A 22,538-nucleotide genomic window follows, 5' to 3' on the forward strand; every position below is an offset into this window, starting at 1 on the left:
TTCATCCCTCAAATCTCCATCAACTGCAAGATGCTATCCTATCAATATGGGCCAACATTTCTAAAGAATGCTATCAGCACCTTGTTGAATCAATGCCACGTAGAATAAAATCAGTTCTGAAGGCAAAAGGGGGTCCAACACCGTATTATTATTGTGTTCCTAATAATTCTTTAGGTGAGTGTATATGACATGAATATTTCTTTCCTTTGAACTCAGAACCCCCAACCAATCCCCCTATTCCGGCATAAGCTGCCTCTTTATCCCGTAATATTGTTTACTCGCACAGATTCCAGCCACGGCTCCCGTAGGTTCTCATATTTGAGGGGACAACCTCTTTTCTGAAAGAAGTCTTTCTCGTATACAAGCATATTGTTAATTTTACACTAAAATTCTCTGGGTGTCGGGGGGTCAGCCTGAATCCAATGTAGAGCTATCAATTTCCTCGTCTCATATAGCAAGCGGCCTATAGCCACCTTAAACGTGTTTTCAGTTCCCAATTCTGACACACAACCCAAGATGCACACCTTGGGGTCCCATGGTATTCGTACTGTGTAGGCTTTCTGTATGACATCAATCACCTTATCCCAGAAAGTAGTTACAGTTGTGTTCAAAATTATTCAACCCCCAATGCTGTAAAGGGTTTTAGGGATTTTAGTGTATATTTGTAACTGTGTTCAGAATGAAATCTTACAAGAACTTTTTAAAGAACCAAATGCAACTAAAATGACCAATTGTTTTTGTAATACAGTATTAAATGTTTTTTTTTTGTGATTTCTTCATTGACACAATTATTCAACCCCTTAAAGACTACCACTCTTAAGAACAGAGGTTCATTCAAGTGTTTTCGATCAGGTATTGAAAACACCTGTGGATGTCAAGGAGCAGCAATCAAGCATAATAAGCACCAATTAGGCAGATTTAAAAGGACTGTGATACTCAGCTCCTTCTAGACATTTACTGGTGTGTTTACAAACATGATGAGTCAAGAGAATGGTCCAGGAAGACAAGAGAAGAGGTGATTTCTCTTCACAGGAAGGGCAATGGCTATAAGAAGATTGCAAAGATGTTAAACATGCCAAGAGACACCATAGGAAGCCTCATTCGCAAATTCAAGGCAAAGGGCACTGTTGAAACGCTACCTGGTCGTGGCAGAAAGAAGATGCTGACTTCGACTGCTGTGCGCTACCTGAAGCGCAAAGTGGAGAAAAGTCCCTGTGTCTCTGCTGAGGAACTGAAAAAAGATTTGTCAGATGTGGGTACTGAAGTTTCAGCTCAGACAATAAGGCGCACACTGTGTAATGAAGGCCTCCATGCCAGAACTCCCAGGCGCACCCCCTTGCTGTCTCTAAAGAATAAGAAGAGTCGACTGCAGTATGCCAAAAGTCATGTGGACAAACCACAAAAGTTTTGGGATAGTGTTCTGTGGACTGATGAAACAAAATTAGAACTGTTTGGGCCCATGGATCAACGCTATGTTTGGAGGAGGAAGAACAAGGCCTATGAAAAAAAGAACACCTTGCCTACTGTGAAGCATGGCGGGGGGTCAATCATGCTTTGGGGCTGTTTTGTTTCTACAGGTACAGGATAGCTTCAGCGTGTGCAAGGTACCATGCATTCTCTTCAGTACCAGGAGATATTGGATGAAAATGTGATGCAGTCCGTCACAAACCTGAGGCTTGGGAGACGTTGGACCTTTCAACAGGACAATGATCCCAAGCATACCTCCAAGTCCACTAGAGCATGGTTGCAGATTAAAGGCTGGAAAAAGTGGCCATCGCAGTCACCAGACTTAAATCCGATTGAGAACCTCTGGTGGGACTTAAAGAAAGCTGTTGCAGCGTGCAAGCCTAAGAATGTGACTGAACTGGAGGCTTTTGCCCATGAAGAATGGGCGAAGATACCCGTAGATCGCTGCAAGACACTTGTGTCAAGCTATGCTTCATGTTTAAGAGCTGTTATAACTGGAAAAGGATGTTGTACTAAGTACTAAGATTGAATGTCACTTGGGGGTTGAATAAAACTGATAATGATGTGAGCACAGAAAAGACATTTGTGGTTATTTCATTATAAATGTTATTTTATATTTATCTGACTTGCAAGTGCCTCTTTGATTTAATTGTAAACAAGATGACTGAAATGATCAAAATCAATGTCAAACTGGCCAAAACACTCAATTTCAGTGGGGGTTGAATAATTTTGAACACAACTGTATTACCGGACACTGCCCTAGCATGTGCATCAGATCTGCAGACTCCATAGAACATCAAGGACATTTAGCATCTGATCTGATGCCCATCCGATGTAAGAAAACCGGTGTCTTGTACACTCTATGAATAATAAATAATTGTCATAGTTTCCCACTTTCACTCAAAGAGGAAAGACGTACCACTTCTAGTATATCAGACTATTGATTTTTCGAAATTGCATCTACATCTTGTTACCATTTTTGCATCCTTGTCAATGGGTGTGATTCTAGGTATTTGTCAAGCAACAACCTATATACCATGGATATCAACCCTCTCCTCCCAAAACTATAAAGTGTAATGCTGTGACACCATAAGACCATTCTTGATCATAGTGTTATAAGCATGTCACATTTGTGACTATTGATAGAAACGTCTAGGAATGCCATAGACTTCCTGGAAGCTGGTAACAGCTCTGAACACTCCAGCCTCCAGGAGGTGTCCCATTCTTGTCACTCCCCTCTCCTTCCATTCATGAAACCCTGTCGGCGATCCGAATTCAGACAAAACTGGGTTACGCCATATTGGGGCATATTCTGTAATCCCAGAAACCCCTCTCAAGTGTTTGATATTCCGCCAAACCATATGTACATCGTATGGGAATTTCTGACCTCCCATCTAGTCCCTCTAGTAACATCATTAGATCCCTGCCTTTCAGATGATGTCTAAGAATCTGTCTAGTTATATCCATAGACCCCAACTCTATCCATCCTTTAAAGTGTTGACTTTGGGCCACCAGAAAGTATACCCATGGATTGGGAGATTGGGAACTTCCAGGCCTCCCTCTGTTTTAGAATACTGAAAGGTCTCACATTTTATTCTAGTTTGTCCTTTGCTCCATATCAAATTTCTAAATATCGAGTACATTTTGTTAAACCTGTTGTCACAACCAGACAGCTGAGAAGCTCTGACAGAAGCCTTTCAGAACCTCCTCCTTGAGTTTTCTTTGTTGTGGTGTTCAGTTCCTCATCTCGTTAGCCTCTCTCAGCTGTCATGTAGTTGGACTGATTGCATCCCTTTTAATTCCTCCCCATAATGCATTACTGGGCGGCTTATACTTCTTCCTGGAGTGTGTGTGCATGCTGATCCTATTTCCCAGTCTGCTACTAAGTTAAGTGCTGTACATTTATCTGTTATTTTCTGTTTGCTGGATCCCAGGTGACCCTGACTCCCTCCGTGTCTGGTGTAGGGAGCCGGTGGTCGTCTCCCCTCACTATTGTAGGGTGTTCAGGTGTTATATAGTCGAGGTACGTGGATATGCAACCATCCACCTTTGGGATTTTTGCATAGGCTGAGCAGCCAGGGAAAGTGCCAGGTCTTGTGCAGGGGTCTCCCTTTTGGTTCCTTAGCTTTGGATCCAGTGAGTCATATATGCATGTTGCATTGTCTTGTTTCCTGTACACCGTCAGTGACACCTGTCCCTTGGCAGCCAGACCGGGGCATTATGGAGAACATATAAAACCTGTGGCATCAATACCATCTTAAGAAGGTTCGTCCTCCCCACCACTGACAAGTAAAGTTTACACCAGGCCTTAATTTTATTGGGAAATTTAGTTAGTAGTGAAGTAAGATTTAATTCCTCAAAATCCTTAATTTTAGGAGACCTGTTAATACCTAAATATTTAAATGTCTCTACACATGGGATATTTATGTCGGGTATCACCGGTGATCTTGGCTGACCATCTATGAGCATTAGTGCAGATTCATGTCAGTTAGGTGTTAAACTAGACAACTGCCCAAACCTAACAATAACAGACATTACAGCAACTAGTGGTGTAGATGTGTCACCCAAAAACAGCAGGGTGTAGTCTGCATACATCACCACCTTATTGTGTACTGTACCATACCAAAATTCCTGTATAGAATGAGACTTGCGCACTGCAGCAGCCAATGGCTCTATCGCTAGAGCAAACAACAACAGCGACAGAGGGCATCCCTGCCGAGTGCCCCGTTGTAATACCCCCATTTGCCCTGATTCTCGCCTTTGGTTTGAGTAAATTACTTTCACCCAGGATATGAATTTTTGCCCAAATCCCATTAAGCGCACACCACAAAAACTGCCATTCGACACTATCAAAGGCCTTGGCTGCATCCAGTGAGAAAATGGCCCCATCTCCCACATTATCTGCTGGTATCTGAAAACTAGTAAAGACTCGACAGATATTGATAGAAGTGTGTTTTTGGGGCATGAATCCAGTCTGGTCTGGGTTGATTACAGACAATATAACTTTGGATAGGCACATAGCCAAGGCCTTTCCTAGGATCTTGACGTTCATGGACAACATCGAGACAGACCTGTAAGAATCTGGCGGTTTTGGGCCCTTACCCGGTTTTGGAGATAACCACAATTAGCGCTTCTTGCATGGAGTCAGGAAAATAGCCCATCTCCAGGGAATGATTGAACACTTTCAACAGCTCAGGGAGCAATATGTCCGAAAATGTTTTATATATCTCGGCAGGTAGACTAGACCATCCACCGTCTTCTCATTAGCCATGGATTTTACTGCCTCCTCTAATTCCTCCAATCTTAAGGGGGCATCTAATAGCGTACAGTACTCATTTGACAGTCTTGGGAGATCTAATTCCTGCAAAAATTCTCTAATATCTGAATCCAAACATGATGTTTTTGAGGAATATAAAGAGGAATAAAAACCACCAAGGATTTCTGCTAGTATCTTTGTCTAAGCTTTCCTTATGAATCCATTAGCCCCAAAATACAAGTAGAACCCTGCTGTGCTTTGGATATCATAGAGAGCATGTGCCCTACTCTTTCCCCTTCTTCAAAGATCTTCTGTTTTTAAAAGAGGCGTTTCCTCTCCGTTACTTGAAGGAGATGACATTTCAGCACCTCCTGCACAACTCGCAATCCCTATCCATTTTCTATTGACGGAACCTGAGTAAAGGCTTCCTCCGCCGCATGCATTCGTATATCTACCTCCCTAGACCTAGATTTAATCCAACTGATAGATCTGACCTCAGTTCTTTAAAAAAAAATATATATAGATATGTGGGGTAATTTATCAAACTGGTGTAAAGTGGAACTGGCTTAGTTACCCATAGCAACCAATCAGATTGTAAGGAGCCGTGAAAAATGTAAGGTGCAATCTGATTGGTTGCAGTTTGATAAATGACCGTAATAATTTTAAAGAGGACCCGTCCCCTCTCCTGACAAGTCTTAGTAAATAGTTGAATTCCCCATGTAATAACACTTCTGGAGCATCTTTTCATATAACGTTATGACATTCCTCTATTATCCCTACTAGACGTTTGAGTGAATAGCCAACTGGGTGTCGCCAGTTGGATATGTTTTCTTGCAGTCTTTCAGTACGGACTAGATAGGGTCAGATTGTCGGGACACACTCCCAGCTGGTAACACCCAGTTGGCAGTTCATTCATAGACTTGTAATAGGAATAATAGAGGAATGGCACAACATAGAGGCAGCAGACAAGAGGATGCAAAATGATCCTTTCTTGTGATATACAGTTATTTACTAAAACAGATGATGTCAGAAGAGGTGACAAATCCACTTTAATAGTTGGCGTATATAATATGACCATAGCCATAGTGTGGCAGAGAGGAATTAGGACCCACTGCCAACGCTGCTTCCTGGTCATCTCTTAACAAGGACCTCTCCGGACATGTCTGTTTTAGTGAACACTTAGTTAGGTCTATATATATTTGGACACTGACACAAATTTAGTTTTTTTTATACCTGTTTACTAAAACATATTCAAGTTATAGTTATATAATGGACATGAAGTCCAGACTTTTAGCTTTCATTTGAGGGTATCCACATACAAATTTTATGAAGGGTTTAGGAGTTTCAGCTCCTTTACATGTGGTACCCTATTTTTAAAGGGACCAAAAGTAATTGGACAATTGACTCAAAGGCTGTTTTATGGACAGGTGTGGGTAATTCCTTCATTATTTAATAATCAATTAAGCACATAAAAGGCCTGGAGTAGATTTGAGGTGTGGTGCTTGCATTTTGAAGATTTTGCTGGTGCTGCAAAAACAGAAAAAAAAAAATCCGAGAAATTGCTACACTATTAGGAGTGGCAAAATCTACAGTTTGGTACATCCTGAGAAAGAAAGAAAGCAAGCACTGGTGACCTCAACAATGAAAAAAGACCTCGATGCCCACAGAAGACAACAGTGGTGGATGATCGCAGAATAATTACCATGGTGAAGAGAAACCCCTTTACAACAGCCAACCAAGTGAACAACACTCTCCATATAGAGAAGACTGCATGAAAGGAAATACAGAGGGTTCACTGCACGGTGCAAGCCACCCATAGACCTCAAGAATAAGAAGGCTAGATTGGACTTTGCTAAAAAACATCTTTGAAAAACCAGCACACTTCTGGAAGAACATTCTTTGGACAGATAAAACCAAGATCAACCTCTACCAGAATGATGGAAAGAAAAAAGTATGACGAAGGCATGGTACAGCTCATGATCGAAAGCATGCCACATTATCTGTAAAACATGGTGGAGGCAGTGTGATGGCTTGGGTATGCATGGCTGCCAGTGGCACTGGGTCCCTAGTGTTTATTGATGATGTGACACAGGACAGAAGCAGCCGGATGAATTCTGGGGTTTTCAGAGACATACTGTATGCTCAAATCCAGCCAAACTGATTGGTCGGCGTTTCATAATACAGATTAACAACAACCCAAAACATAAAGCCAAAGCAACCCAAGAGTTTATTAAAGCAATATTATATAAATGTTAAAAAGTATAAATCTGAAGGTGTCGGGCCTTTAAAGAGTAATGAGGGGCGAATGTCCCACAGGAATGGCGCATGGCAAATGTGGGGCCAGTATTCAAAAAGGGTCCAAAAACAGAGCCTGGAAACTATAGGCCGGTAAGTTTAACATCTGTTGTGGATAAACTGTTTGAAGGTTTTCTGATAGATGCTATCTTAGAGCATCTCAACGGAAATGAGCAAATAATGCCATATCAGCATGGCTTCATGAGGGATCGGTCATGCCAAATTTAATCAGTTTCTATAAGGAGGTAAGTTCTAGACTTGACAACGGCGACTCAATGGATGTCGTATATCTGGACTTCTCCAAAGAATTTGACACTGTACCACATAAAAGGTTAGTATATAAAATGAGAATGCTCGGACTAGGAGAAAATGTCTGTATGTGGGTAAGTAACTGGTTCAATGATAGAAAACAGAGGGTGGTTATTAACGGTACACACTCAGATTGGGTCACTAGTGGGGTACCTCAGGGGTCAGTATTGTGCCCTATTCTCTTTAATATATTTATTAATGATCCTGTAGAAGGCTTGCATAGTAAAGTGTCAATTTTCGCAGATGACACTAAACTGTGTAAAGTAATTACCACGGAAGAGGACAGTATACTACTACAGAGCGATCTGGATAGATTAGAGGTTTGGGCAGATAAGTGGCAGATGAGGTATAACAGTGACAAATGTAAGGTTATGCACATGGGAAGGAATAATGCAAGTCACCCATACATACTAAATGGTAAAACACTCGGTAACACTGACATGGAAAAGTATCTAGGAATTTTAATAAACAGCAAACTAAGCTGTAAAAAACTGTGTCAGGCAGCTGCTGCCAAGGCCAACAAGATAATGGGTTGCATCAGAAGGGGCATAGATGCCCGTGATAAGAACATAGTCCTACCACTTTACAAATCGCTAGTCAGACCACACATGGAGTACTGTGTACAGTTCTGGGCTCCTGTGAACAAGGCAGACATAGCAGAGCTGGAGAGGGTCCAGAGGAGGGCAACTAAAATAACAACTGGAATGGGGCAACTACAGTACCCTGAAAGATTATCAACATTAGGGTTATTCACTTTAGAAAAAGACGACTGAGGGGAGATCTAATTAATATGTATAAATATATCAGGGGTCAGTACAGAGATCTATCCCATCAGCTATTTATCCCCAGGACTGTGACGAGGGGACATCCTCTGCGTCTGGAGGAAAGAAGGTTTGTACACAAACATAGAAAAGGATTCTTTACGGTAAGAGCAGTGAGACTATGGAACTCTCTGCCTGAGGAGGTGGTGATGGTGAGTACAATAAAGGAATTCAAGAGGGGCCCGGATGTATTTCTGGAGCGTAATAATATTACAGGCTATAGCTACTAGAGAGGGGTCGTTGATCCAGGGAGTTAATCTGATTGGAGTCGGGAAGGAATTTTTTATTCCCCTAAAGTGAGGAAAATTGGCTTCTACCTCACAGGGTTGTTGTTTTTTGCCTTCCTCTGGATCAACTTGCAGGATAACAGGTCGAACTGGATGGACAAATGTCTTTTTTCAGCCTAATGTACTATGTTACTATGTTGAAGCAGTGGAATATTCTTAAATGGCCAAGTCAGTCACCTGATCTGGGTAGGGATGCTCAAACCTGCAGCCCTCCAGCTGTTGCAAAACTACAACTCCCAGCATGCCCGGACAGCCTACAGCAGGACATGGTGGGAGTTGTAGTTTTACAACATCTGGGGGAGGGGGCGCAGGTTGGGCATCCCTGCAATAGAGCATGTATTTCACTTGTTAAAGACTAAACTTTAGACAGAAAGGCCCACAAACAAACAGCAACAGAAAACCGCTGCAGTAAAGGCCCGGCAGAGCATTAAAAATGAGGAAACACAGCGTCTGGTGATGTCCATGAGTTCAAGACTTCAGGCAGTCATTGCCAACAAAGGGGTTTTAACCAAGTATTAGAAATTAACATTTTATTTCCAATTATTTAATTTGTCCAATTACTTTTGAGCCCCTGAAATGAAGGGATTGAGTTTAAAAAATGCTTTAGTTCCTCACATTTTTATGCAATCATTTTGTTCAACCCAGTGAATTAAAGCTGAAAGTCTGAACTTCAATTGCATCTGAATTGTTTTGTTCAAAATCCATTGTGGTAATGTGCAGAACAAAAACTAGTAAACTGTATATGGACCTAACTGTATATTCTCCATGACATACTAATTCTAGAGAATCTTTTCATTGGACACTGGTTCGCATTGTCCCTCTGTTATTCCTCCTGGAAAAAGTATGAATGAATTGACAACTGGGCATTACCAGTCCCTTCACAGTCTGGCAATATCCAGTCATAGCTGATGGTGTGTAGGGACACTACTGGCAAGACAAATGTCACATTTCTCTTAAATTTACAGGAGGAATAACAGCTGGGACAATAAAGAGTTCTAAGAAAACAAATGCAGAAGAATTGATACCTTCTGAGGGATACAGGAATTTACTAGGACACGTCAGGAGAGATGACAGGTCCTCCTTAGGTTACGTGTGTGTTTTTCTCCTCTGCGGGTCAGTGGCTTCTTTTCAGCGTTTCCATTGAGTACGGACAGCTCCCGATGACCTCAGTCTTAACCTGTTTGCCATATTCCTAAAATTTGGAGACGGTAATGTGTTTTTTTTTTTTTTTTTTTTTTTTTTATTGAGGCATGGATTCCATCAACGTCCTCCATCAAAGTGATTGCAAATGAAAATCACATTAATCAGTTTTTCCTCCTTCCTCATAAAGCGCTGTTTGGCAAGTCCCAGCTACCTACCAGAGGAGAGGGCCCCGGTGACTGAAATCCTTAATTTCGCAGTCACGTCCAACCTTTGTGGCCGGTGCTGTCATCCTTGGCCCCTCACGCCGCCCCTGACTTCACAGACAGGGCGGAAATTGAGAAGTCGTCTTCTGTCAATGCGTCTCTATGGAAGCCAAAACATTAACTGCTATTTATTCTCTGTTTCTTAGTAATCTCCAACAACCAGGACGTTCTGCTCGCCACTGGAAAAGAAGAGGTAACCATCTCGTCGGATTTCCCATAAGCAGCCTGTTTTATTGGCAGCCCGGCCTTAGGAAGGATAGGAACTTTTTTTTTTTTCCTGTGAAAATACTTATCGATTAGCTTGTCTTTTCCACGGGATCATTTCTATAAGTAGAAGGTGAAATGATCCAGCTGGAAAGGAACCAGAAAACATACCGTCAGGGTTGTAGCCGGCCACGGCGTAACAATGGGGCACGACAGGTTAATGCCGTATGTTCATGAGCTCATGTCACAGGTCGTAAAATTAGAACGGTCTTTTATTATCACTGGAAATAACCCGATGAGACCCGTGAACCTGTCGGAGGCTATGATATCATGCTTTCACATAAGGCACAGCATAGCGGCTGGTAAAGTCAGAGGCATTCAGAAGCTCCTGCCTCTGGGTATTATACGTAAAACAGAAGCTGAGGAATTTTGACATGGCAGCTTCCCAAAACTTCATTTAAAGAGGAGCTGCCAGCTCTTCTGACATGTGTTCTTTAGTCGATTTCTCCATGAAATAACAATTCTGGGCCATCTTGCCGTACAAGTCTACATGGTGCCATTCCCTTGTGGTTTCACTTTGAAATATATGGATAAATTGACACCTTGGGGTTAATATTCCCATTGTCATAATATAGCACGTCCCTACAACGTCCACACTGATGGGGTATGGAAGGCATTCAGTGATAAGGTGAACGATGACACTAGATTTTCATTTTGCTCATATGTTTACAGGTGGAATAAACAAAGAACATCAGAACACAGAGTTCTAAGGAAAGATGCTCCAGAGTAGCCATTTCATGGGGAATTCACATTTTAATAAAATAGACATTTTGGGGGAACTGATTGGTCAGTTTTAAGTGAAAGGGATTCCAGGATTATCAGTAGTAATAAGTCAGAGTAACTGGACGTTGTATTTTTGTCTGCCACTTACAATGCAGCTCCAACACCTCTCCTGAGGTAGTGTAACAGTTACAATAAAATTGTAAAAACCCTCCTATAAATGTCACTTTTTTTTTTTATTGTAGATTTTTAATATATGTCTGAAGTAAATATGGTTGGCGCGCAACTCAGGGAACACAATTGCATTTTTAACTCCTTAGTGACATAGATAATTTTAGCCTTAAGTACCAGTAACATTTACCCCCTCTATGTTCCAGCAGTCAAAAACTTTTTTCTTTTTTCTCCTAAAAATTAGTGTTTTTAGGAACAATTTTTAGAGGAAAGATAAAAAAAAACTAATTGTGGTAATGCCAATAGATATTTATATATATATATATATATATATATATATATTTCTTTCCTTTTGCAGGCTTTCAGCTCCCCAATCCCCCCCCCCCCCCCCCCCCCATTCAGACTACAGAGGAAGGGACTGCTTTGGCTGCTCATATCTCTGGATTGGTAGCAGCCAGAGACATTGGTCTTGTTTGAAAGCTGGAATTCCAAGCTTTCATTCAAGACTAGGATCACAGAATTATCTCCACTACATTGGAAGATATTACTGTTAGAAATCCAGCAGTGTAGCCCTTCCTCTCCTAGAAAACTCCTTGGTCCAATGGAGCTCCCTAAGTCTATATGGAGAATTTGTATCAATAAATTCCCCTTAGCCTCGAGACATTCCTCCATGATGTCCTTTTTTTTTTATTTTTATTTTTTTTTACCACCCCTTGCTCCTAGATACATCGACCATCAGAACATGGACATCATAGAAGAAGCATTAAGGTCTCTGACCACTGACAATAAAATGCAAATGAAATCTACTGGAAATCTAATTGCTGAACTGCTTCTTGCCGTTATGATAGTAATAGAATGCGGCTGAAAGTGAAAGAAAAAGCAGGTTTCACGTTTTCACTCCCTACTCGATTTCTAACAGCTCTATCTTCTGATCAGTTAGAGTGGAGATAATACTGCTGCTACCAATCTAGAGATATTAGCAGCTAAAGTAGCGCCCCCCCCCCCCCAGAGCTCAGACAAAACTGTTAGGTGGTTAACCACACCCAATAGCTTCAGTCATGCAAACTGAATCAACACCTTACCTCCACCAGTATTTAATGCAGGAGAATTCTCGTACACGTCATTCTAATTGAGAAAAACAGTCGATTGACTAGCAAAATGTCTTCAATTAAAAACACACTTGCTCTGACTTATTACTATTATTATTATTTGAAAAATCTGGCGGGAGGGGTGCAGTGTGTCGGACCCCCACTGATTCGATATGAATGTCCTTTGCTAAGAATAGGCCATCAGTAATAAAATCCTGGAGTACCCCTTAACATGGGTGTTTTGTCATCTACAGCTCAGCTCAGTAACTTAAAGGGTCTCTGAGTTTTAATGAAAGTTTTTATATATCATAGAGATAATGATAATGTCTGTAAAGGGCTGCGGAATATGTCAGTGCTATATGAATGAGCCAAATAAATAAATACAGATAAATTAAAAGTTTTGATCTGTGAGGGCCTAAGTACTGACACCCCCCAACAATCTCTAGAACGAGGAGAGAGAAGCTCTCACATATCGCGTTCTCTCTTCTCGCTGCAGGAGAAAAAGCAAGGGGGTCCGTGCAGCTCATCCATATTACATCGGCAGCAGATCTCACTGAAAACAACGGTACCTGCTGCCAAAAACTGCCAAGAGCAGGCATGCTGCCAGATTGCTGACATTTTGTATATGAAATTTTAAGGAAATGCAATGCATTCTGAAAGTCTTCGGACCCTTTAACTTTTTTCACATTTTGTTATGTTGCGGCCTAAAATAAAACAATAAAAAATAAAAATTGGCTTCATCGTTCTGCACTTAATACCCCAAGGGGAAAACAGATATTTAGAAATGTTTGCAAATTGGGTTGAAAAATTAATTTTTTAAAACTTTTAGCACAGGGCCAAAATGTGAAAACATTGAAAGGGTCTAAAGACTTTCTGAATGCACAGTATGTCTCCTTAATTGGAACACTAACCGTAGATTCTGCTGGGGATAAAATAAGACTTCTCTGCCGTGGTTTGCTGCTTTAATACATCTGGGCTGGGATTGCTTGAGGCTGGTTGGACCTTGATTTGACCGATCTCTGGACTTAATCCAGTGTCTTGAGTGATTACCTCAAAGAGTTCTGACATCCCTAATGGGTCTCGCCACATTAAACTTAAAGGGGTTCTCCAGGAATATTTTTTTTTAAATACTTAAATATTATTTTATAATAAATATATTCACAAATACCTTTCATTACTTAGAATGGCAGCAGTTAAGTAAACGGAAGACAGGGAGCATTGCTAAGGCACAAAATGGGCCACTTTAGATCTATTTATTTAATAGAAATGTATGATTTTTTTTTATCTAAGATGTGTAAACTGCCCGACCCTCAGTGCACTCAGATCCATACTTTGCATCAATGCTTTCCTAATATTTGTACTGCGTTACAGTTAATGAGGTTATTCCCACTAAATTTGGTAGGCAACTATACAGATTGCAAGGAAAACTATCCTGAATTGGATGCCCCCTAAGAATCCTACGATGCAACAGTGGATACAAATAGTTAAAGGGGTTGTCCAGGTTCAGAGCTGAACCCGGACATACCTCCATTTTCACCCAGGCAGCCCCTCTGACATGAGCATCGGAGCAGTTCATGCTCCGATGCTCTCCTTTGCCCTGCGCTAAATTGCACAGGGCAAAGGCATTTTTCTGAGTTCCGGTGATGTACCGGGCTCTCTATGGGGCTGACAGGAACCCCGGTGACGTCACCGGCACTGATGGGTGGGATTTAGCTCTGCCCTAGCCAGTAAAACGGCTAGGGCAGAGCTACAGCCCGCCCCTCAGAGCCGGTGACGTCACCGAACACACTGCTGGGCGGAAGTTACCGCCCGGCAGTGTGTTATTGAAAACACAAGAGCCTGTGCCCTGCGCGATCTAGCGCAGGGCACTGGAGCGCATCGGAGCATGAGATGCTCCGATGCTAGGCTCAGGGGGGCTGCCGGGGTGAAAATAAGGGTATGTCCGGGTTCAGCTCTGAACCTGGACAACCCCTTTAATTCTAATCTGGAGTTATAGAAGTTTGTATACGAACATAGAGGAACCCCTGACCGTTTCCAGAAAATATGGGATCCTTGGATTAACGCCCAAACAGTGTTACCTTAAGATACAGAGATATTTGTCTCGGTCCGGTGGGCGAGCGTATGTCTGTGAATGGAGTGCTCTGGTGTATTTCGAGATAATGCTGATTCAGTGTCGCTTATCCAGAATGGTTTTCTTTGTTTCATACTTTCTCTTGCAAACACAATTCAGTACTGCAATATTGAAGTTGTTTCAATAAGGCTACATGCACACGACCGTATGTGTTTTGCGGTCCGCAAATTGCGGATCCCCCAAATAAAACGGATGACATCCGTATGCCATCCATTTTTTTTATTTTTTTTTGGGCGGATCACATGTAACAATGCCTAAAACGGACAAGAATAGGACATGTTCTATTTTATTTTGCGGGGCTACGGAACGGACATACTGATGCAGATAGCACACGGTGTGCTGTCTGCATTTTTTGCAGACCCATTGAAATGAATGGGTCCGCATCATATCCGCAAAAAAAGGAACTGACACGGAAACAAACAACGTTCGTGTGCATGTAGCCTAAGACACAAGAGACGTAATGTACTGGTTTACATGTACATTTAATTGTTCTTGAAGTGGTTGTATGCTCTTTGACAAATTCAATAAAAAGATACTATTAAAAAAAGAAATGTATGATTTCAGTAATTAAAGTATATTACAAATATGGTCAGTATCGCTGCCCCTACACATTACAAAAACTGACCAGTTACTGGTACAATTTAATTGCCGCAGACAAGAGTGTCCATGGCTTGAAACAAAGCAGTTGCCCCTTTGAACAGGACGGGAATTGGAAAAACCCATCCCTGTCTGTGCACTAAGGCGCATGTCTAATCTCCATTGAATGGTGCTGCATCTGTCAGGACACCATGCCAAGAAGGGACATATCCCTTCTTGGTGTGCTTGCAACTTTAGACTGGGAGGCAGACACCACGGGCCACCGTCGTCTGAGCAGCCCTAAGCGTTGCCCTAACAGCAGCCGGTGTCATAGTGATTCAGATCATAATAGATTAGCCTACAGGAATATTGTAATACATTAACAATAAGTAAAAACAATAAAAATAAATATATATATATATATATATATATATATATACATATATACATACAGTAGATATAAAAAGTCTACACACCCCTGTTAAAGAAAAAATATAAAAATAAAATAATATGGTTGCATAAGTGTGCACACCCATAAACTAATACTTTGTTGAAGCACCTTTTGATTTTTTTACAGCACTCTGCCTTTTTGGGTATGAGTCTATCAGCATGGCACATATTGACTTGGCAAGATTTGCCCACTCTTCTTTGCAAAAACACTCCAAATCTGTGAGATTGCGAGGGCGTCTCCCGTGCACAGCCCTCTTCAGATCACCCCACAGATTTTCAATCGGATTCAGGTCTGGGCTCTGGCTGGGCCATTCCAAAACTTTAATCATCTTCTGGTGAAGCCATTCCTTTGTTGATTTGGATGTATGCTTTGGGTCGTTGTCATGCTGAAAGATGAAGTCCCTCTTCATGTTCAGCTTTCTAGCAGAAGCCTGAAGGTTTTGTGCCAATATTGACTGGTATTTGGAACTGTTCATAATTTCCTCTAGCTTAACTAAGGCCCCAGCCCCTTGGCATGATGCTGCCACCACCATGCTTCACTGTGGGTATGGTGTTCTTTTGGTGATGTACAGTATTGTTTTTGCGCCAAACATATCTTTTGGAATTATGGCCAAAAAGTTCAACCTTGGTTTCATCAGACCATAACACCTTTTCCCACATGCTTTTGGGAGACTTCAGATGTGTTTTTGCAAAATGTAGCCTGGCTTGCATGTTTTTCTTCGTAAGAAAAGGCTTTCGTCTTGCCACTCTACCCCATAGCCCAGACATATGAAGAATACGGGAAATTGTTGTCACATGTACCACACAGCCAGTACTTGCCAGATATTCCTGCAGCTCCTTTAGGGTCTATTCACACGTCCGTTTTTTCTTTCCTGATCTGTTCCGTTTTTTGCTGAACAGATCTGGACCAGATCTGGACCCATTCATTTTCAATGGGTCCTGGAAAAAATCGGACAGCACAATGTGTGCTGTCCGTTTCCGTTGTTCCGTTCCGCATGTCCGTTTAAATATAAAACATGTCCTATTCTTGTCCTGAAAAATCGGATCCTGGTACAATACAAAGTCAATGGATCCGCAAAAAACGGATGACATTCGGATGTCATTCCGTATGTCATCCGTTTTTTGCGGATTCCGTTCCTGGAAACACATAACAAATTTTTATTTTTATTTTTTTTCAAAGAAATCCAAACAACTTTATTTGATTATTGAAATGTATACATGCTTCCGTTTTTTGCGGATCCGCAAAAAACGGATGACATACGGAAACATTTTCAGGAACAACGGATCCACAAAAAACGGACCGTTTTTCAGGATAAAAAAAACAGGACGTGTGAATGGACCCTAAATGTTGCTGTAGGCCTCTTGGTAGCCTCCCAGACCAGTTTTCTTCTTGTCTTTTCAATTTTGGAGGGACGTCCAGTTCTTGGTAATGTCACTATTGTGCCATATTTTCTCCACTTGATGATGATGTCTTCACTGTGTTCAATGGTATATCTAATGCCTTGAAAATTCTTTTGTACCCTTCTCCTGACTGATACCTTTTAACAATGAGATCCCTCTGATGCTTTGGAAGCTCTCTGTGGACCATGGCTTTTGCTGTGGGATGCGACTACGAAAATTTCAGGAAAGACCAACTAGAGAGGCTGAACTTTATTTGGGGTTAATCAGAGGCACTTTAAATGATGGCAGGTGTATGCTGACTCCTATTTACCATGATTTTGAATGTGATTGCTTAATTCTGAACACAGATACAGCCCCAGTTATAAGAGGGTGTGCACACCACATTATTTTTATTTTATTTTTTCTTCCCTCCACCTAAAAGATTTCAGTTTGTGTTTCAATTGAGTTGTACAGTTTATAGGTCACATTAAAGGTGGAAAAAGTTCTGAAATGATTTATCTTTGTCTCATTTTACATCACAGAAACCTGACATTTTAACAGGGGTGTGTAGTCTTTTTATATCCATTGTGTGTGTGTGTATGTATATATATATATAATAAATTTATAAAAGTCTGAAAAAAAAACAATTCATTAGTGCCCGCAGTTTTCCTAACTCCCATCGTATTGAATGGGAGCTACATAAATGGTGTAGCGGAACAATCTACTCTGCTTCCATAATTCCCATTGGTCTGCTCTGTAGTTTCCATAAGTTCTGGCACCGGGGCTTAGTCCTATCTCCTTGTCATTAAGGGGTTAAACATATTAAACTATATTATAATATTGTGTAATATAATTGTATATCATTTTTACAGTCTTCTCTATCTACAGTTGCAAAATGTTGATCAGGACGTTGAGATGATGCTCTCGGCAGTTCGGGCGGAGAACAAGAAACTGAAGAGTGATTTGGAAAAGTACGAGTTCTGTATTCTTATCTTGAGAAAAGGAGAATTCTTTGGTATTTCCACGTAGCTCTGGCAGTAGTGTTCTCCTGAGAAAACCACAGTTCTTTGTATTCCAGTAGCCTTCTATGATGTAATGGTTCTCCTGTGAGATGCTGTGGACATATGATTAACATCTTCTGAACATGGAGCGTGTGGATGTTCCTCATCCACAGAAAGGGAAGTTTATGAGCCATATGTAACCACTGAACTTAAGTTAAAGGCTATGGACACCTTTGGGGCAATTTTTTAGGATTGCATTGTACCCATATTCGGCGAAAAATATTTTTCACTTGGTCTTTATTAAAAATCTACAGCCAGTTTGGAGATATAAGGGTTAAAAAAAAAAATCTGCTTGCAGAGTACCTCTTCTGATGGCTCATGTGTAGCTCTTACCTCTGATCTTCTGACCTCATAAACGCTCATGTAAGCCATACTCTTATCAGTTAGATAAGACTTTAGCTATAATGAGTTTTTGAGATCAGGGGACAGATTTTTTTATTTTATTTTTTGTATAATTTTTTTTTTTATCAGATATATTTTTTTTATTGACAATCATATTACAAAGTATATTCACACAAAGTATAGAGTGTCATTATATAATCATCATAGTACTTTTTTCTTCTTCATTTTACAATTGAATGAACTAATGAACTCCTAACAGCTGAGCAGTTTTAATAAAGACCAAAATGTGGGGTTTTTTTTAACCCAAAATGAGTCAAATGCAATCATAAAAATTGTCCCGAAGGTGTCCGTAGCCTTTGAAGGGCTTTTATTTACTGTCCTTAGGGTGGGCCATCAGAATATCATCTGTGGGGAGCTGAACCCCAGCCCCCCCATTAAACATTGATTACATATCGTAGGGATAGGCTAGCAATTCAAAATCCTGGACACAGAAATGTTGACTTTTGCAACAGTGGCTTTTAGTGGCCCATTTCATGCAGTCCTTCGTTTGACTGGTTGTTGCAGAGATTGATGTGTTTGTTTGTTTTTTTATATATAAGTTTTTTTGTTTAATTTCTGACTGTTTCAGCTTAGGGCTCTTTCACACCTGCGTTATTTTCTTCCGGCATAGAGTTCCGTCGTCGGGGCTCTATGTCGGAAGAATCCTGATCAGTTTTATCCTAATGCATTCTGAATGGAGAGAAATCCGTTCAGGATGCATCAGGATGTCTTCAGTTCTGGAACGGAACGTTTTTTGGCCGGAGAAAATACTGCAGCATGCTGCGCTTTTTGCTCCGGCCAAAAATCCTGAACACTTGCCGCAAGGCCGGATCCGGAATTAATGCCCATTGAAAGGCATTGATCCGGATCCGGCCTTAAGCTAAACGTTGTTTCGGCGCACTGCCGGATCCGACGTTTAGCTTTTTTAGAGTGGCACTGGTTACCATGGCTGCCGGGACGCTAAAGTCCTGGCAGCCATGGTAAAGTGTAGTGGGGAGCGGGGGAGCAGCATACTTACCGTCCATGCGGCTCCCGGGGCGCTCCAGAGTGACGTCAGGGCGCCCCACGCGCATGGATGACGTGATCGCATGGCACGTCATCCATGCGCATGGGGCGCTCTGACGTCACTCTGGAGCGCCCCGGGAGCCGCGTGGACTGTAAGTATACCGCTCCCCGCTCCTACTATGGCAACCAGGACTTTAATAGCGTCCTGGGTGCCATAGTAACACTGAACGCATTTTGAAGACGGATCCGTCTTCAAATGCTTTCAGTACACTTGCGTTTTTCCGGATCCGGCGTGTAATTCTGGCAAGTGGAGTACACGCCGGATCCGGACAACTCAAGTGTGAAAGAGGCCTAAGTTCTTCGTTATCTTGGAACACAGGTGGTTGAGGTTGAATTTAGGTGAGTACAAGTTCCCGCTTACAGAGCAATATATTTAGCTCCCAAGCTCCTTCTCCCCCTGTCTATTTGCTGATGATTGACAGTCTTCTCCTTACTTTTCTCCCTAGAAAAGAACTGTCAATCTTCAGCAGATGGGTGGGGGTGGGGGGGAGCAGGAGATTATGAATAACTCTGACTGTTCTCTGGTACAGTTGACTGTTTTAAAGGCCTGAGCTGCAATGTTATGATGCTGGTTCTCGGCAACCACTTACTTTTTGAGCTCAGGAGTGACACACCGCTTAAATCAGCGTTTTTGTCACTACTTTATGCCGTCTTCAGTAAGTTCAGCATCAACACAGGTTCCCTTTAAAGGCTATGTAAAGGTGGAATCTGATTGGTTGCTATGGACAACTGAGCCATTTCCTTTACACCAGTTTTGATAAATGTCCCCCTTTTTCTTTAAACTCTTATTTAGGCCACATTCTTATCAGTAAGATAACGATTGAGCTATAATGAGTGTTTATAAGGTCAGAGATGAGGAACAGTCAGCGGAGCTGCCTGACGAAACAGAGTGAAAATTCAGATCCTGCTACTAGAGAAACTCAGCCCTGGACAGAGAAAAGGGATCCAAATTTGTAATAAAGACCAATTGAAACCATAGGTGTACATAAGCCTTTAAATCAAAAACCTGTCACCAAATCCAAATGCAGTTTTATATCCCCACACTGACCATTTAGTTTTCACAGTTTAAGGCCTCATGCACACGACAGTTGTTTTTTGCATCCGCTTAAAAAAAAACTTATGCGGCATCCGTTTTTTTGGGAGGATTAATTTTTTTTCCACAGATCCCTTGTAATAAATGCCTATCCTTGTCTGCAAATATGAAAAAAGTAGGACATGCACTATATTTTTTTTTTTGCTGAAGGGAAACGCGGACAACAGACGCGGAACACAAACGGATAAACTATCTGCATTTTTTTTGCTGACCCATTGAAATAAATGGGTCCCCATCCTTACGAATGGAGGCCGATAAAAACAACTGTCGTGTGCATGAGGCCTTAGGGTACTTTTACACTAGCGTTTTTCTTTTCCAGCACTGAGTTCTGTCAAAAGGGCTCAGTGCCGGAAAAGAACTGATCAGTTTTAACCCCATGCATTCTGAATAGAGAGTAATCCGTTCAGGATGCATAAGGATGTCTTCCGTTTAGTCATTTTGTCTGATCAGGCAAAAGAGAAAACTGTAGCATGCTACGGTTTTATCTCTGGCGAAAAAAACTGAAGACTTGCCTGAATGCCGGATCCTGCATTTTTTCCATAGGAATGTATTAGTTCCGGATCACTCTGCCGCAAGTGTGAAAGTAGCCTTAATGGAAAGGAGTCGTATTTGCTCCTTATTTTATATCTTTATTTAACCATTTTTAACTCCTCTTTTGGAAACCCATGTTAGAGTTTATTCTTTTTCAGATTTTATTAGGCTTTTTTTTTTTTTTGCTGTGTGTTATGAAAATGGGTGGTTTAGGAAACAGCTTGTCTCTGACTTTGTCTTGGTACTCTATATAATAGACTATATGATACGTATGAGTAGGTAGAACATTTATACTGTTATGTAATGATTGAATCCATAAAATGTCGCAGTGTAGGCTTCTAGATAACCTTGGAGATAACTTATTCATATATTCAAAGCGAATGACGTCGGCTCCAGAAGATCACACTTTTTGGACGGCAGACTGCACAAAGGTGATTGAGTAGCCACTGGAAGTAGAGGAGATCTAGAAGCCACCAAGGTGAAGCACAAGCTCCAGCCACATGCAGGGCATGAAGGTTCTGCTTCGCCTCGGTGGTGTCCAGATCTTCTCTGCTTCGCTTGGTGAAGGCTGGTGCTACATGTTGTCGGCTCCTCAATGCCTATTGTACAGGCTGCTATCAGAACAGAGCATGATCTTGTGAGATGGTGTCTCCTGCAAGCATGCTGCCAGTCTAAGACTCAGTGAATTGGTCAGTGTCCCAGCAGCTCAGGTTTACTCCTACACGAGCAGGTTTTAGAAGTCAGAACCAGAAGTGTATTTGAAAGAAAAGAGGAGAATTGATGTTTGAAAACCTGAATGTGCGATGTGAACTCAGCTCGACACTGCGTGCCATAGAAACTGCCAACTTATCCATCTATTTGTTAATTACCATATTTAAAAATGAAAATGCCTGCACAGATTGTGGGGGAACGGGGGCTGAAGAAGAATTTTGAAATGCTATGCAATCGGGGGGCCACAAGAAATAACTTTTTTTTTTTTAAGTAGGAAGACTTGGTCGCAAAAGCATCTTACAACTAGTCAAATAGTATCTGTCACCTCCCCTGACATGCATTCCCTTTTGGAACTCTGCATTTTGATGTCCCTCTGTTATCCTTCCTGGAACTGTATAAACTAAATACCAAATTGATGTTACCATTACCCTTGTCATTGGGGTGTGTGCATAAATGTTGACATTTTTCTAATTCATGCAGATTGTATTGGAACACAAAATGGTAACACACACTTTTTATAAATTTCCCAGAGGGATTACAGAGGGACATCATGGCACAGAGTTTGTAGACTTGATGCTACAGCATCATGGTAAACACAAGTATTTACTAAAGGAGACATACCGGGAGGAACTTTTCAATTGGAGGTGCAGAAACTGTATTAAAGGGGTTGTCTCACTGCAGCAAATAGCATTTATCATGTAGAGAAAGTTATTACAAGGCACTTACTAATGTATTGTGATTGTCCATATTGCCTCCTTTGCTGGCTGGATGAATTTCTCCATCACCTTGTACACTGCTCATTTGCAGGGGTTATGACAAGTGCTGCAGCGCAGATATGAGGTTGCTAGAACTGGAGCTGCTGCTTATGTGTGCCTATACATGCTCCTGCCGTCCCCTCCACCAGAGAGGCCTGAGCTATTTCCTATAGTGTGCAAGCGCGACCACCGCTGCTGGATTGTAGTGTGGTCATAACTCCTGAATACAAGCAGTGTATAGTGTAATGGAATTAAGCCAGCAAAGGAGGCAATATGGACAATCACAATAAATTAGTAAGTTCCTTCTATTAACATTGTCT

General features: G+C 41.5%; 1 protein-coding gene across 1 annotated transcript in view; it reads left to right on the top strand.

Moving 5' to 3' along the window:
- The window catches only part of CENPK (centromere protein K), a 61,271-nt gene that overhangs the window by 25,184 nt on the left and 13,549 nt on the right, over nt 1-22,538 (top strand). The window contains exons 6-7 of the mRNA XM_044276155.1: nt 9,988-10,034; nt 17,510-17,592. Of these exons, the coding sequence (XP_044132090.1) occupies nt 9,988-10,034; nt 17,510-17,592 (130 nt within the window). The remainder of the gene's footprint in view (nt 1-9,987; nt 10,035-17,509; nt 17,593-22,538) is intronic.

The sequence above is a fragment of the Bufo gargarizans genome, chromosome 1 (genome assembly GCF_014858855.1).
Source record: "Bufo gargarizans isolate SCDJY-AF-19 chromosome 1, ASM1485885v1, whole genome shotgun sequence".
NCBI classification, from domain to species: Eukaryota; Metazoa; Chordata; class Amphibia; order Anura; family Bufonidae; genus Bufo; species Bufo gargarizans.